A 17,595-nucleotide genomic window follows, 5' to 3' on the forward strand; every position below is an offset into this window, starting at 1 on the left:
ATAATATGCCTTATTTATCAATGTTTTGTTGTTTATTTAGTTATTCACGTAACAATAAAATCGTTTATGTGATTTTGTTTCGAATAGATTTATTTATATAATGTGCATTTTTATTGTTGTTTAGCACTGTTTAAAAGATGCACGATAAATAAACAAATGTTCGTCTGATCGAGATGAAACTTTGTACCATCGTTATAAGAATTATTGAAATTAAGACCTTTAATACAAATATTAATTAAAATTAGTATCAATACTTAGATAAAACTTTGTGACTACTAGTTTAACACACACATTGTGATGCCGTGTCTTATAAAATTATAAAATATATAAGCAATAATATAATTTGACTAAATAATTTAATTTTTCTAATATACTTTCTTAAAAAAAAATTTCTTACAGGTTTTGAAAGAGCTATGGGAAGCAGCAACTGATATACCGAAGGGAATTATGGAAACGTGTTTTGACGTAAGTGAAAACATTTTATATGTACTATATTACAAAATACATTTGTATATTAGAAAAAAAAACAATAGCAAAGTTGCCAATGAGTTATTAAACGGATTATTAAAATCTAGGATACGGTAAATATACATTAATAATTTACTTTGTAGATTGATAATTTTTTTGCAATATATATGTAGGTATATACTCTAGTGCCAATGCATTGCCACTTTATAACGTATGTTACTGACATATATAATACTATATCTACCACACACTACGGTGCTCCAGTGGCAATAAAATAAATAATTAAATTTCTAATTCGAGGAAGTTTCTCTAATAATAGTAAAATTTACTCGCCATTTGTAAGCACGTTAAACTGTCAGCCTGGTCTACATTGATAGTTAAATCTTGATGGGACAATTATAATTTCGTATAAAATAATTTAAAATACATTAATCTGCATTTATAAATTAGTTACGTAATCTTAACTTCACTAATTGTCTTGATAAGATCGTTGCTCTGTATATTTGACAAGTTTCTCAAGAAATTCTCAGTACGAGATAAAATATTGACAATAATGGGCACTTATCTTTCAACTATCATAGTAAGAGAATAGATTGATTGTGATGGATTTGAGATTTTCAAGCAGGCTTATAATTTTATCAGAGCGACTTTATTCGATCTTTGCAAACACATATATTTTTATATACAATTATATTAAATATCTTTATAAGCACAAAAAAAAATCTCATCGTATAATCTTATTATTTTAAAACGTTTTTTTTTTCTTTCTTATAACAATATGATTACATTACACTCCTGTAAATTTTTGTTATGTTGAATATATTTTAATAATCTTTTTTTATTTCAGACGTCTAAAGCAATTTTGAGCTTATTTTCATAACAACGGACGGACGGAAAAGTAACAACATGTGAAATGAAGAAATGCATCCAATTAATCAATTTAATTCTAAAGAGTTTATATAACCATTGTTATATAATATGTCACTGTAATGTAATTGATGTTTAATTCATGAAATAAATATAATGATGTACTAAATTTGTTCAAAATCATTTAGTGTTATTAATTTATAATAGATTAACAAACATTATATACCTACAAATGATTTTAATACATAGCGATCGCTATGTAGCGAATAAGGTCGCTAAAATTGTACGCCTCTTCTATTTAGGCTGGATTTATTTATTTTCACTGTGTTGTGTACTATAAAGTAATCAAAGTAGTGAGACTGATTTGTTATATATTTATGTAAAGGTAAAGTCCAAAGGTAGACGAATATATGGCTTGACAGACAGCATTCACTGCCGCTCGTAAATATTGCTATACGAAATATGTACGAAATATTCAACCATTTGTTATACCGTTAATACGTCACTAACAATGGAAACAAAAATGTCACGTGACTATAATTACACTGCCTTATTAAATCGGCGCTACCCAGATTGTCTTAAAGAGTAGTAAAATATTACAAAGGAAATAATAACCAACAAAAGCTAAGCTAACGTTTACATGCTCAAAAACATTTTTGAAACACCAATACATTTATTTGATATTTATTATAATGAATATTTATAATGATGAAATATAATGAATATGAATATATTGATATTTACCTTCTATTTGCATTAAGCTTTTAATAAAAAATGCTACGATATGCAGGCTTAGCTTTAATTTAATGGATACAAAGTCCTTTATTGTGAGTTGGGTTGCCTAACCAGTTAGCCATTAACGAGTTTAAGACTATTAATAATATCAATGTTAACATAACAATTCAAAGACGCCAAAGTTATAAAAAAATACCTATGAAAATGCTCCAGAGCTGACTATAAGACAATGCTATTATAACAATGCCATGGCGAAAGACTTTAGCGAGTTGTTAGTTTAAAAGAGCAAACTAGATGTTAGTAGTGCATAGTAAATATGGCTAGCATCAACTCGACTCTGCTGGTAGTGACATTGTTTGCTGTGACTGTAATTTGTTTAGACAACGATACCGCTGGTGCTTCAGATGCTGCACCGAAGGAACCGAAACCAAGTGGCGTAAGTAACTCGTTAATATGACATTTAGTCTGAAGTAAACTTCCTTTAAGAATATCTAAATATATATTTAAGTATATTTGAGAGGTGAATTTTCACATAATATTTCATAAACAGTCACGATTGTCTAATATTTTGTGCATTTAATTATACGATATTCAATTTCAAATAATGTAATAGTACGATTTGATAAAGTTTAAAGAATATTTTCAGGCATTGGCCAGTCTCGGGAGAATGATCGTTGATGTTCCCCTGGGTATCGTTGAAGCGTTTAAAGACGTGAGCATTTTATTCTTTTTAATAAACCTACTTGTTTAGACGAAAATAATTATGTATTCAAAACAAAAATCATTCATGTAGCTTAAGCAAAAAATAGTAACATATTACTATATGAAGTTATGTACATACCTTCGCAAGGAGAAACATGAACTTTTTTTTGAAATCCGATGATTTGCGCTTATCTACCTTCGTTAATATTATAAATGTGAAAGTAACTCTGTCTGTCTATCTGTCTGTCGCTCTTTCACGATCAAACCGCAGAACCTAATTTCATGACAATGAAATTAAAAAATGAAAATTTCACAACAACAACAACAGCCTGTAAATTCCCACTACTGGGAAGCTCTTCTCTCCCTTTGAGGAGAATGTTTGGAACATATTCCACCAGGCTGTTCCAATGCCCCGCATTCGTCGTGGAATACATATGTGGCAGAATTTCTATGAAATTTGGCACATGCTGGTTTCCTCACGATGTTTTCCTTCACCGCTGAGCACGAGATGAATTATAAATAGAAATTAAGTACATGAATCAGCGGTTCTTGCCTGGGTTTGAACCCGCAATTATCGGTTAAGATGCACGCGTTCTAACCACTGGGCCATCTCGACTCCAATACCTTAAAACTCAAGCGAAGCGGCGAGCGACTACTAATCAGTTATAAGTTGGTTTAATAATCTTACAAACAATATTTACCATTAAACTTTCAACTTTAATTCCATTTTAGTATTAAGTAGTTAAATATACAAATTAATTATTTTCAGGGCGCCGAAGTAATCGAGAGTGTTGTTCTCGCGATAGTGCGTGGTATTTTCACCTAAATATCCAATCTAACTTTGGCGGAAGTTCAAAATGCAGCAGGCTCGACAGTACTCAATATAAAGTTTAATAACATAAATCAAGCAATGAGTTCATAACTTATACAACGATTTTAGTGTATTTCTGTTAAATACATTTTAATTAATTATATGTATTTTCATTTTATTATTTAAAATGACTCGTTTGTTTCAATTTGTCCACTAAATAAAGTAAGACTCAATTGCTCAAACTTTAAACGAAATAACTCTTCACGAGACCTCATTGGGAAAATATTTTTCGATTCATTTGCTCTATCATTTGATATTTTTCGACTAAATGCTCCATTTGCTAGAAGTAAATGTCATAAGTTCTTCCGACACATACGGAGCAGCTTTCCTTACGATATTTTATTTGCCATTGAATGCGATAAATTATAAATAGTAAAGTATAATATTTAAAAAAAAATCTTTCATTATCATTTGCGAGTTAGATATGATTTACGTCTGGATTTTTTTTACAAGTTTATTTGAGTTTTCAATATAAAAAGTATAGTCACTCATTATATTAGAATGTGTGAAAGTGTAAAAAATTAAACGTTTGTTAATATCCCATTTATTTATTATAATCGAGTTTATGGCATCTATATTTTAAAAATATTTTTATCAATAAATCAACAAAAATATATTATTATATCAACACGAAGCACATTACGAATAATGTAACATTAAAACATAGACGTATTACAGAACACACGTACAAAAACCTGCAGATATATGTCCCACAATTACATAAAATTTTGAGAATTCTAACTTTTATTAAAAAATCATTTCATATGTATAACGAGGCAATTCATTTTTAATAAATAATGAAACATTCATAGTAATAAACAAACTTGTCTGTCAAGTTAAAAAATATTAAAATATTATAATATACATATAATATCTTATTTTAACGATTTTACGATAAGATTTCCTTTATCTCGTAGAAAATCACAGTCACGAAAATTGTTAAGGGAATGATGGAGATAAAAACATATTTAGCTTATACAATAAGTAATCTATTTACAAAATGTTTCAATGGTGGGCTCAACAAAGAAAATACTGGCTCTACATAAGCTTAATAAATTAAATCTATATAATATTATACACTAAGAGTACCAACATTTCATTATCATATTTTATCCAGCGTCTCTCTATATCAAAATATCACACAACTTACGTTCACTTACGACCTTACCTTAATTGTTAACAACGATTGACTTAAAATAACGCATGAAATGAGATGAAATGAAAACCGAATCAAAAAGTATCATAATGCAAATGTAATTACTGAGATTTCTAACGCTACTAAACTAACACATATTTAATCAAAATTAGCAGGAGATCAAGATTTTTTTCCAGTTATCTAACGAGAGTAACGGGTAGCGTCGGAGGTCATCATGCGTTACAGGATCATCTACTTGACTAGACCGTTGACATTGATGTAATTATTGGAGACGTTCGTCGGCTTCTTCTCATCGACGTCGAACGTGATGTACGTGGGGTTGGTGACGGCGCGGTCGGGCTGCGAGTTCCTGAAGTTGTACCGCTTGGTCTCGAACACGTCGTCGGCCTCCTCGTCGATGCGGCACATGTTGAGGTACGGGGCCGCGCCGTCGCCGTCCGACTCGGAGCGGCCGAGCGCCAGCATCGGCGTCAGCTCGGAGCGCTGCGGCGCCTCCCCCCCGCGCGCGTTCAGCTTGCGAGCGTCGAACTCGAAGCGCGCGCCCGCCCCCCGCGCGCCCGCGCCCCCCGCGCCCCGCGACGCCGGGCTCATCTGCAGGTAGCCCTCGTCGTCTGCGAGCGCGTTGCAATACAATGCGGGATCACACGCGTTACAATACAATGCGGAGTATGATCACATTTATAACACGATGAAAATAAACTTAAAACATCATGCAACACAATGATGTTGTAGTAAACAGATATGTTATTAACGCGCAAAAAGTGAAGAATAGAAAACGTCCCAATTGGGACGTTTGCCTTTAGTCGTTTTACGTTGTAAAACGTAGTAGTATAATTACGTGGTAATACGTTTTGTGTAATTAAAATATCTAGTTATTCCTTTTACTTATTGTTTTTATCAAGCTATCCTTTTTACTTTTAACGAAATATAAAAATTAACTAAAATAAACGGTCCCCGGCGCGGCACACTTTTTTCTGTTGTTTAGTATGGATATAACATATCTGTTTATTAGAATATCATTGATGCAACATAAATACATGTAGACTGGTGCACACAACTGGAAGACAACAATCAAAATGTTTATTTACCGATTATAACCAATACTCATGTTAGCTAACTAATTTAGAGTGTTAATGTTATGTGCACATCTCGTTAGTAAGGCGACGGGAAGTCTCATGCTGTTTTATAACACATATTCATTACCGTACAGGATTCAGTTGTGTGATCAAAATGGTGTATTTTCTATTCCGTCTGACAAAAGGAAAATACGCTTATATGACAAAATATTAAGAAAAATATATTCATATATTCTATATTTCCAACACATAAATATATTCTATCGTTGATGGGATATAGGTTATTTTTTACATACAATATTTTAACGTTAATAGATAAGTGTGAATAAATACTTTACAATATCATACTTTATTAACTAACGGTATGTTATGATTTATTTAGTTATGAGGCACCTTTTTTTTACTATACTTTTAGTTTATGGTTATGATAAGAGAATAAAAAAATATATTTTCATACTTTTCTAACATTAGGTGTAAAGCAATTAAATCGTTTTCAAATTAATAAACTTAACGATCACTATATTTTAATACTTCACAGAGCTATTATATTGTTATATTATTTATCGCAGTTCACACAGTGCCGAGTGATACAACTCGCGTGCCTCGTAAAGCACGTAAAGCTCTTGTTCCACCGAGTTGGATTACTATCTCATTGTAATATGAGAGCAGGGGAAGAAGTAATTCATCTCTATTGAATACTGCCTAGTTGAAAATGCATGGGCGTGTTGACGGACATCGATCAGAGAACATAACCAACCATGGACCAATAAATGGGATCAGGAAGCGCTTGCGTACCGTGCTGCAGGAATAAGTAATTCATCTCTATTGACTACTACCTAAGTTGATATTATATTGTATGGCCGCGTTGAGGGACATCGGTCAGAGAACATAAGGGAGCAATAAATGTTAATAATATGGATGTCGTCAGCGGGATGTGATGTGGTGCGCGTACCGAAGGTAGCAATAAATGTTAATAATATGGATGTTGTTAACGGGATGTGATGTGGTGCGCGTACCGAAGGTAGCAATAAATGTTAATAATATGGATGTCGTCAGCGGGATGTGATGTGGTGCGCGTACCGAAGGTAGCAATAAATGTTAATAATATGGATGTCGTCAGCGGGATGTGACGTGGGAGCGCTTACGTACCGTGCTGCAGCGTGGGCGTGGGCGGGAAGAAGCTGTGCGCGTGGTTGACGTAGTGGTGCGGGCTCGGCGTCACCATGTTGTTGTAGTCGGGCGCGCACACCATCGCCAGGTAGTCCTCCTGCCCCTCCGCCTTCACGTTCAAATCCATGTACGCCGAGTTCAGATCCACGTAGTGCTACGACAAAACAATTAAACTAACATTCCCTATATATGTATCGGCGGCCATTTTTATGTGGATCTAAGATGTTTACAGTCCTAACAATTTATGTTAAATAAAACTAATTATAACGGATGAATCGCGTATATTAAATTATTTTTATTTTTAAACATCCCTACGTTTCGAGCACTTTGCAGTGTTCGTGGTCACGGGTAGACGGGTAGACGTGGTCTAAAATAATTTAATATACGCGATTCATCCGTTATAATTAGTTTTATTTAAATGTGTAATAATCGCGAAAATTTAAGACAACATTAATTTATGTTAAATAATTGCGTTTCGCTTTTGCTAATAAACTGTAACTACAAGATAACATTTTCTGAAGAAATCACTGAAATTGAATTTAATTTCATAAATATTTTCTCGATGGACATTAGTCTTACATTCCGCACGTTATCCTCGAGGAACGATCCGAGGATCTCCTGCAGCTGGCTGAAGTTGGGCCGCGCGGTTGGCTTCTGTTGCCAGCAGCGCAGCATCACGTCGTACAGCTTGCTGTCCGCGTACTGCGGCTTGTCGAGGCGGTGCCTGCGCACAGACCAGTGCACATTCATTGACTACTTTTTTATTTCATCATCATCATCATCATCATCATCATCATGCGTACGGACCAGTGCACTACGTCATTGACAAGTTTTTTTATTGGAAACACTTTTTTATTTCATCATCATCATCATCATCAGCCCGTTTTTTGTCCACTGCTGGACATAGGCCTCTCCAAGTGGACGCCACTGTGGTCTTTGTGGTCGGAGAAAGAGATGCCAGTAGCTTTTTTATTTATTACAATTAATAGTGGAAGTCTGACTTCCACTATTGATAACTGTGCTTCCGAAATTAATTCCCCACCAATAAAAGTTTTTACAATAAATTCTTAAGATTATTTTATTTACTTTAAATTAATCCAAGTCGGGATTGCTGAAGTGTGTTGTTATCCGTATGTATATGTAAGTATCCGTGTATGTGTGCGTGTAAGTTTGAACAACAATTATGATATGGATTGAGTATGTATCTTACATATCTATTTGAAAGTTTTATTTACTAAAGATTATTTCAAGATTGTTAATATGTTATGTATTCTTACCTATAGTTTAACTGTTTTAACCATATTTTGATTTTATCATTTTATATAATATAAGCATGTTATTAAACAAGAAAATAATAATAATACAAGTTATCCCATTACAAAACACGATCGAAAAGAGAAAGTATCTCTTAGAAAAAAATACACGAGTTCTAAATTAGTTGATACTTATTTCAAAACGGATAATAACCGGTTTATTTAGAATCCGTCGCGTCCACCAACTGGGTCACTCCGCTTTAAAAGTATTAAGCGAGTTAGTGAAGTTACAAGTTCTTATAATGATGTACACATTGAGCATATTTTATGTTCAATGTCGCAAACGGCTATGATTCAATAGCAAGATTGATTACAATGCTTTGGCGTAAGTGTTTTTAATGCTTATATAATAAAAGTTTTTAGTTTACACATTATATTTAACACATTATTAGTTTTATTAAAACTTTTATCATAATTCACGTTTCGTTTCCGAAGAATATGTATAATAGACAAAATTATAACAGTTGTAAGATGAGAATACATTTGTGGATTTTTTATTTACAATTAATAAAACCTCAATAAATTGACACTTCAAATTAATTAATTTGTAGTTTAAAAAATAACAATCGACCTGATCTGGAAAGTTATGAAAATCGAATCCAAACAAGATATACCTACTAAGACCTTCTGTGGAAGATTTGAAAGTATCAAGGACATAAAAATCGTTTGGTGCAATAGTTTCTTTTTTTTATAAGCTTCATACAAAATTATAAAGAAACGCATTTAAATTCGAGACTAGTCGCTAAACTTGTATGGAAATATATTAGTTACTTTAGTTTGTATTTTATTTTCAGATATCGTATCATTCGTTAGTAATACAGTGAAATCTGGTTAAGTGGGATAAGGGAGGAACCTCTATTATTGAGAACTCCAACGAGGTACCGGCACGTTTTCATTAAATCACCTCTATTCATGGGACTTTTTGAATTCAGTTAAATGAGATGTGAATTGTAAGACTTTATCGATGTTTACCTCTATAATTGAGACTCTTTAACTCAATGACCTGTATAAATGAGACAAACTTTACACAAGTATTTCGAAATGTCAAATATTGATAATTCTAGCAATCACGTGCAAACAAACATCACCGATTATTTTAAATCATAAACTTTACCGTATTGTTTCTTTTTGACGCAACACATTTAGTATGTACATTCATACCTAAATTAAATTCATAAGACCAGAAATACACATTTTTATTAACATTTCGACCTCTGTAAGTGAGACAACTATAATTTTAAACCTGCTTAATTGGAAACCCTTAATAATTGGTACATATGTCTCGGTCCCTTGAGATCCCAATTAACCAGGTTTCACTGTATATCGTAAATAGTTAATAAATGACGTTTCGTATATTTTTTGCTAAAATTATTATAAGTAAACTGAGAATTACCCAGTCGAGGTGGCCCAGTGGTTAGATCGCGTGCATCTTAACCGATGATTGCGGGTTCAAACCCAGGCAAGCACCGCTGATTCATGTGCTTAATTTGTCTTTATAATTCATCTCGTGCTCAACGGTGAAGGAAAACATCGTGAGGAAACCTGCATGTGACAAATTTCACAGAAATTCTGCCACATGTGTATTCCACCAACCCGCATTGGAACAGCGTGGTGGAATATGTTCCAAACCTTCTCCTCAAAAAGGAGAGGAGGCCTTTAGCCCAGCAGTGGGAATTTACAGGCTGTTGTTGAGAATTACCCATCCGACAGCCACTGGACAAGGCTCGTCGGGCTGACATTCGGGTAAGGAGTTTTGGCGAGAGAGAAGAGCTCCCACAGCACGATGCCGAACGACCACACGTCGGACTGCGTGGAGAATATCCGGTCGGTCATGCACTCGATGGCCAACCACTTCACCGGCAGCGGACTCTGAGAAACAAACGAACGTCGCCTTCAATAACAATCCCTCATGAAATCTACTCTATTTAGAGTATGTTATGTAAGATCATATTACTCTAGTAAGTATTAACATGTACGCTTATGCGAGTAGCGTTTAAACTTTGATAAATCATAACTAGTATTAATTATAGATAAAAACCGAGATATATTAGATAAATAGATAGATAAAGTCTTTATTTGGATCACACCACATGAGTAAAAATAAGAAGAGAAAAAAGAAATGACAAAAGTAACACAGAATTTAAGTTAATTTATGACGTAGAAAGAAAAATAAATAACATAAACAAAAAAAAAATAACCAACTTACAAAAATATTTACAGAAATATTTTGCATCTAATTTTATTTAATCTATATCTATTAAATATAATTAGACGTAATTTAAGAATTGCATTATTATGGTAACACAAAGAAAAAAAAAATAACAAAAATGAACTGTAAGGTGTGGCATCCAAAATGGACAATCTCTCAGTTGAAGCTGGCATAATATTAACCCAGCACTGATTTTCAAAGGCCTCCATGTGACGGTGACGGACGGCCATGTAAACGTGACAAAGAGTAATATTAAATATTAAAGTGGTAGATTGATTAACAACTTATTATAGCTTAAAACTAAAGTCGTTATCTGAAATACATATACGTTATAAAAAATAGGAGATTAAATCCGATATACAAATTAAAAAGTTGACATTAGGCGATATTTTTGATAACTAATATGACTCCGATTCACGAGTATTATTAAAACTTAAATTATTATATTACTCAAACTCAAATAACTTAATTCGATATAGAAGTATTACACTTTCTTATTGATGGTCAATTGATGGACCACCGGTTCGGAAAAGAAAATACCCTGACCTGAGAAGAACCGGCGATAGAAACTCAGCGGGTTTGAACACAAAAACCTTCATCATGAATTACTGTATCTATTTAAAAAAAAGTAAGCTAGTTTTAAAGATCTAAGCATACATAGGGACAGACAAGACTACAGAAAAATGCTTTGATTTATACTACATAGTAATAATACCACAATGTGTTAGCAAGAGAGCTCTTGACAACTTTTACGTAAACTAAAATCGTTCTCTTATAAAACATCATCCTCATCCTCATCCTCCTGCCCTTATCCCAATTTTATTCGGGGTCGGCGCAGCATGTCTTCTCCTTCCATACTTCTCTGTCAGACGTCATCTCACAAGTAACATTCTTTCTAGCCATATCGTCTTTCACACAGTCCATCCATCGTTTCCTTGGTCGTCCTCTACTTCTATATCCGTCTACATCCATGCTCAAAGCCTTCCTCACAATGTGTTCCTCATTCCTCCGCATTACATGCCCATACCATGATAGCCGCGCTCTCTTGTAAAACGTGGTTAAAATATATGAACTACTCAGCTGACTAATGATTAAAAGTCTCTCTAAAATGAATGAAGAACGCAGTTCGTTTTAAAAACGAGATTAATGGCTGAGTCGCTCTATAATACGAGCTTTAGTGCGCACACGGAAGAGCAGTGTTACCTGCGGCCGGCAGCGATAAAGCCGAGAAATAAAACGGTGGGAGATCATTTACAAACTAAATCCTCTATTCCGAATGAACGATTTAAATAAGACAGTTTCACTAAAGATACTGATCTTTGGAAATTAGGTTAAGGAACTTTAAAAGTTATCGTGACTTTGTGATTTGGATAACTAGTTTCTTTAACCGGTTCTTCTCGATAGAATCTAATTTCCGAACCGGTAGAACACTTAATTGTTATATGACGATTCAAAAGTGCTTGTAAAAACCTACTTGAATAAAGCTTATTTTGATTTTGATTTTAGCGAAAATATGAGAAACCAATTCGAACGCTTCTGAAAAGTCAACGACTAATGCATGAATTTTAAATTTTTAGCTAACATGCCTTAAAAATATACAGTAATATGGTATATATTTACATTCTCTTGCTTCTTGTATTCGTCGTTTTTATAAATGCTTCTCGCTAGACCGAAGTCGCATATTTTAACTATATTGTCTTCAGCTAACAAAATGTTTCTTGCTGCCAAGTCTCCATGCAATACCTGAAAAGTTTAAATAAATATAACTGTTAATGTTATTGATGTAAATAAAACCCACAATACTTTATCCCTAAATATTTGATTAAAATCTATACTTTCGAATGAAAATTACGAAGCTAAAGTTACAATAAATATTAAATGTATACTATCATTTAGAATCAAGTTTTTTGTAATTAATAAAAATATTTAACAAATTGACCGTTACATAATATTATTATAATCATAAAATGTAATGTAATATTATAAAATGATAAACAACAGTACGCAGTATTGTTGTGTTCCGGTTGGAAGGGTGAGTGAGCCAGTGTAACTACAGGCATAAGGGAGATAACATCGTAGTTCCTAAGATTGGTGGCGCATTGACGATGTAAGGAATAGTTAATATTTCTTACAGCGTCATTGTCTATGGGTGATGGTGACCACTTACCATCAAGTGGCCCATATGCTCGTCCGCCAACCTATTCCATAAAAAAAAAATTTAAAAATCTGTAACATATAACTCCATAAATCCTTTAATTCTATATCTTAAAAGTATATTATATTTTCTTTGACAAGACACATCAATTAATATATGTAAATATTACAAAAGGGTCAAGCAAATAATATCGACAGTACTTTCATTACTCAATGCGATTATCGTGTTAGCCAGAAAGTCAATACAAATTCCTTAATTCGATGTAAAAACAAACTAACTAACTGATAGTCAAATTAAACACAAACAGCAAGAAAAACAATTTATAATGTGAATAATATCTGGAAATAGCTGAGACATATACTTATCTTTGAAGCGTTAATACAATAAAAAGCGTTAATATATAAATACGCGTAAATATAATAATAAGCGTTATATAAGAATTTTTTCCACAGGATAATATAACATATATTTCTATTACCTTTCTGTTGGCCAAATATTCCATGCCTCTTGCGATCTGGAAGGCCCACGCTAGCAGATCTCTCGAAGTCAGCGGTCGCGGGTTCCGTCCTTCAAAGCTGTAGTCGCTCTCGTAATTCGATCTCCATTCCGGTTGAACATAACCCGTCTCTGATACTGGAAATTATACAGACAAGACATACATATTAATAATTACAAACTAAAATTAATCATTTTTGTAACCTTTAAATCTATTTTTGAAGCATAATCAGACAACAATACTAGACGTCAATGTCAGGGCTCTAATATTACTCATAGATGACAAGTCAACATACTGGTCAATGAATCGGCCTTTGACCAAAATACCGCAACAAAAAATTAGGTAAAGCTTAGCGCTAAAAAACAATTAGTAGTTTAATTAGATTAAGAACAGGCTTGAACGTTTAAGGTATGTATGTTTGTAATTCATACATTACTAGATTATAATTATCGAGCAATTTTCCTATAAAAAATAGCATATGAATCCATAACAAACTATAACAATGACCATACTAAAAATAATAAATTCTATGCGATAATTTTGAATTGAATGATTGAATGATCAAAGAATAAACGAAGCACGACACACAACAATTAATTGATTGTAAACGTAATTGGTGCAAATATATACATTAATACTCGTTTATGTAATACATATGTATAAGTACTTGTTTAACGTAAAAGAACTGTCGAAAAAAGGTATCAGGATATCAAATTTAATATTATTGTTTGTATTTACGAACATATGACAACTAGCCAAGGCAGACCTTAGGCTATACACTCTCTTGAGTTATAAGAAGAAATTATATTTTATGTAAGTAGTTACAAATACATTTTAGTTTTGACCATTGAACTTGGCACCCATTCTCACTCCTTTTGTCTTTTAAGTCAACAACCAAGGCTTTTATCATAATATTGGACTTAGCTCTCATTTCACATTCATGTTTTAATGGGATATAAAATCTCAAAAATAATGTATTTTACGCCTACTAAGTTACGAATGATATGCATTTTTATGTTATTTTTTGTGTATGAAATGCCACATTAATAAGTATCAATGAACTTGCCAACAAATAATGCAACAATTAGTGGAACTCATCTGATGACGTAAACGAACGCATTTAATGCCAACAGTAACATTTTACAAACGTATGAATACAGCTGTGTGGGTAAAGTAAAAGGCAGAATTCGATATTTAAAATTCGAATATTAAGCGCACCAATTACGAATACATTATTTACCTCGAACAAACTCCACGTGATGGTTAGTGTTATCTGTGTACAAATTTAGAAAGTATCGATAAATACGTTCCGAAGTATAGTACGACACAAAGTAGATGTAACATCGGAAAATGCAATGGAATGAAAATAAAACCGATTACTGCCGATTTACACAACCAATAGAAATAGCTCCGTATCGCGCCATTCGTCGCTATTCGTCGCTATATAATCACACGTCAGAGAAAGCAAGAGCAAGCAATCGACGCGTCAAATTGACGAATATATTAGGTTATATGATATTACAAGTTATTACGTTTGTGCAAAGATCATATTGGCATGAGAAATAAATATTGATAATTTGGGATAGCGTACTCAATTCGGATGTGATCGGTTTTACGAATTTGGCCGATGCGACATCTAAGTTGTGTCGTACTATAACTACTTAGTGATTATTAGAATACAGGCCATATCTGTGTGAGCCCAGCCTAAATATTGAATCCGTATTACTCAGAATAATTAATCATTATAAACAATTCGTTAAGGAAAATATATAAGAGAGTATTGAACGTTCTATTTTAATTTATATTATAATTTTATTTATTTATACGTTCGTTCATTCAAATAGGTCACGTGGCTTTTAGTAAATTATTGAAGTAATTACCTTTTCTGCCGGACCTATTTGTATTGGCGGTGTTTACAAACGTGTGATCCGTTTCTTGAGTGTGATTGGAACCGAAATAGTCCGACTGCATACTGAAATGATAAAATATATAAACTCAGTAACGTATAGAATTCATTCTTTGAAAAGTATCTAAATTAATAAACTTTACAATCTTTAATTATGCTGTTTGCCCACGCAATGTAATTATACGTTTTAAAGTTTAAAGTTGAGCAAAGATGGCCCAGTGGTTAGAACGCTTGCATCTTAACCGATGATTGCGGGTTCAAACCCAGGCAAGCACCGCTGATTCATGTGCTTAATTTGTCTTTATAATTCATCTCATGCTCGGCGGTGAAGGAAAACATCGTGAGGAAACCTGCATGTGACAAATTTCATAGAAATTCTGCCACATGTGTATTCCACCAACCCGCATTGGAACAGCGTGGTGGAATATGTTCCAAACCTTCTCCTTAAAGGGAGAGGAGACCTTTAGCCCAGCAGTGGGAATTTACAGGCTGTTGTTGTTGTTGTTTTAAAGTTTACCCGCTGCTTCCTGTACTGTACGAAAACGCTCTGTTTTCTCTACCGAGATTCTTCTCCTTATTGTCCGTGAGCTGGTCTATGAATACTTCTCGATGCTTCTGCATATAATTGTGTATGTTGCCAAACTTACAGTATTCCACGATTACAATCAATTCCCCTGTAACACAAACAAACACGTCACTCAGCTATTAACGCGCCGCTATAAAAATAGAACGGCCGGTAAAGGCGTGTGCACACTCAATCACGCTTTAAATAAATATTATGCAAAACGAAAAATGTTATCTGACGATTACACCATTAACATTCGTTTCATTGTCAAGGCGCTTCCAACCGGAACGATAGTTATTTTGTGTGGGTACTGTGCACTCGAAATAACAGTAAAATAAAAGTTACTCAGCCCTGACGTACAATCTATCTAAAACCAAAAAATAATATAAACTAAATAAATCTAAATAATATTATTTTGATCGTCTTAACATAATGAAAACCAATACAAAGAATGGCTCCTAAATTCTCACTTCTTAGTATTTAGATGCTTTTTTTTTTCATAAATTGAAGAATAAAAGAAACATTGCAAACTTAACGATGACAATGATATTTATAATTTGTTAATAATAAAAATAATTATTCACATACTCTAAAAAAAAACAATTGATTTCGGTTCCATGAGAATGGTTTATATCGACGGCCGTTTTGATAGTCTCGTCGTTTAACTAAATTAATGACAATAACTGTTGCGAACAAAAGTTTGTTTTTGATTTATCTGTTCCAGCTGTCGCGGCCCGTCGCGTCGTAATGTTTTACGATATAAAACATGTACAAGAAACTAATTTATAAAGCCAAAATATATTTTGCAATAATTACATTGGTATCTCAACATATGTATGTTGATATTCGCGACGGTTGAACTGTAAGTAAATTCAATATTATAATACTGTAAGAGTTGTTTAAGCTTACACGATTTTTTTAAATTCAGACATGGGTGGACACGGGTTGTCATATTTACATCTTAAAGGAAAAATCTTTGTACATATTATAAATATTGTTCCGTTTCAATTGTAACCTATAGAATACCTGTAATTTATAGATATATGCTACGTAATTACATAAAAAAAATCTCGCCATCAGTACCGCAAACTTTTTTTGCTTTTTTCGCTTTTTTTCGCTTTTTCGCTCGCTACAAATGTATATGACAACACTTACTTTTCCCAACATTTTTCGTGCAGGCGCCAAGCAAATTCACGATGTTGACGTGTTTACCAAGATGTACCATGATCTTCAATTCCGAAGCCAGAGCCTTAATGTACATGTTGTCAGCGGTCTTCTTGACCATCTTGACGGCGACCGGCGTGGTCTCCTCTGCATTGATGATGCCCCGCGCCTCAGCCTTGTACACGACGCCAAACGCACCGGCGCCTAATTGCTTGCCTGAATTAAAACCAAATATGTTTTTTTGGTAGTTTATCAGTTAAATAAAACTAGTTATACCGGATTTGAATCGCGTATATTAATTATTTTTGGCATCCCGACGTTTCGAGCACTTTACAGCGTTCGTGGTCACTGGTAGACTGTCTACCTCTTTTGCACGTCGGGATGCCAAAAATAATTAATATACGCGATTCAAATCCGGTATAACTAGTTTTATTTAAATGTGTAATAATCGCGAAAATTTAAGACAGTTTATCAGTTACTTTTTCATATATTATCGCTCGTCTTCTATTTATTGAGGATCTTCCAAATGTAACGAAATGACTGAAAATCTGTATATGAATACGAGACCATCTTATAAAATACTTTAAATGTATACTAGCTCAACAATTTTAACAGGTGTTTAAAAAAAAAATTGAAATTTGAAATTATAGGTATAAACAAAAAAAAATTGCAAATGTATGTAAACCGTAATTATAAGTGAGTGAAGTATATAAGTGATTAAACTGGACTTAACATTAAACTG

General features: G+C 33.3%; 1 protein-coding gene across 10 annotated transcripts in view; it reads right to left on the reverse strand.

Annotated features, from left to right (window-relative positions):
• Positions 1–4,933: 4,933 nt before the first annotated feature.
• Positions 4,934–17,595, reverse strand: part of LOC124544434 (vascular endothelial growth factor receptor 1) — a 31,702-nt gene continuing 19,040 nt past the window's right edge. For 9 of the 10 annotated variants that reach the window (XM_047122974.1, XM_047122976.1, XM_047122975.1 and 6 more), the window contains 9 exons: positions 16,845–17,069; positions 15,642–15,798; positions 15,099–15,190; positions 13,201–13,355; positions 12,188–12,310; positions 10,058–10,227; positions 7,625–7,769; positions 7,025–7,199; positions 4,934–5,410 (listed from right to left, as the gene is read on the reverse strand). In XM_047122974.1, the coding sequence (XP_046978930.1) occupies positions 5,031–5,410; positions 7,025–7,199; positions 7,625–7,769; positions 10,058–10,227; positions 12,188–12,310; positions 13,201–13,355; positions 15,099–15,190; positions 15,642–15,798; positions 16,845–17,069 (1,622 nt within the window). In that variant the 3' untranslated portion in view covers positions 4,934–5,030. Of the gene's footprint in view, positions 5,411–5,738; positions 6,051–7,024; positions 7,200–7,624; positions 7,770–10,057; positions 10,228–12,187; positions 12,311–13,200; positions 13,356–15,098; positions 15,191–15,641; positions 15,799–16,844; positions 17,070–17,595 lie in introns of those variants that run through there. The other variant, XM_047122978.1, reaches the window with a different exon arrangement.

Source organism: Vanessa cardui, chromosome 4 (genome assembly GCF_905220365.1).
Source record: "Vanessa cardui chromosome 4, ilVanCard2.1, whole genome shotgun sequence".
In the NCBI taxonomy this organism is placed as follows: Eukaryota; Metazoa; Arthropoda; class Insecta; order Lepidoptera; family Nymphalidae; genus Vanessa; species Vanessa cardui.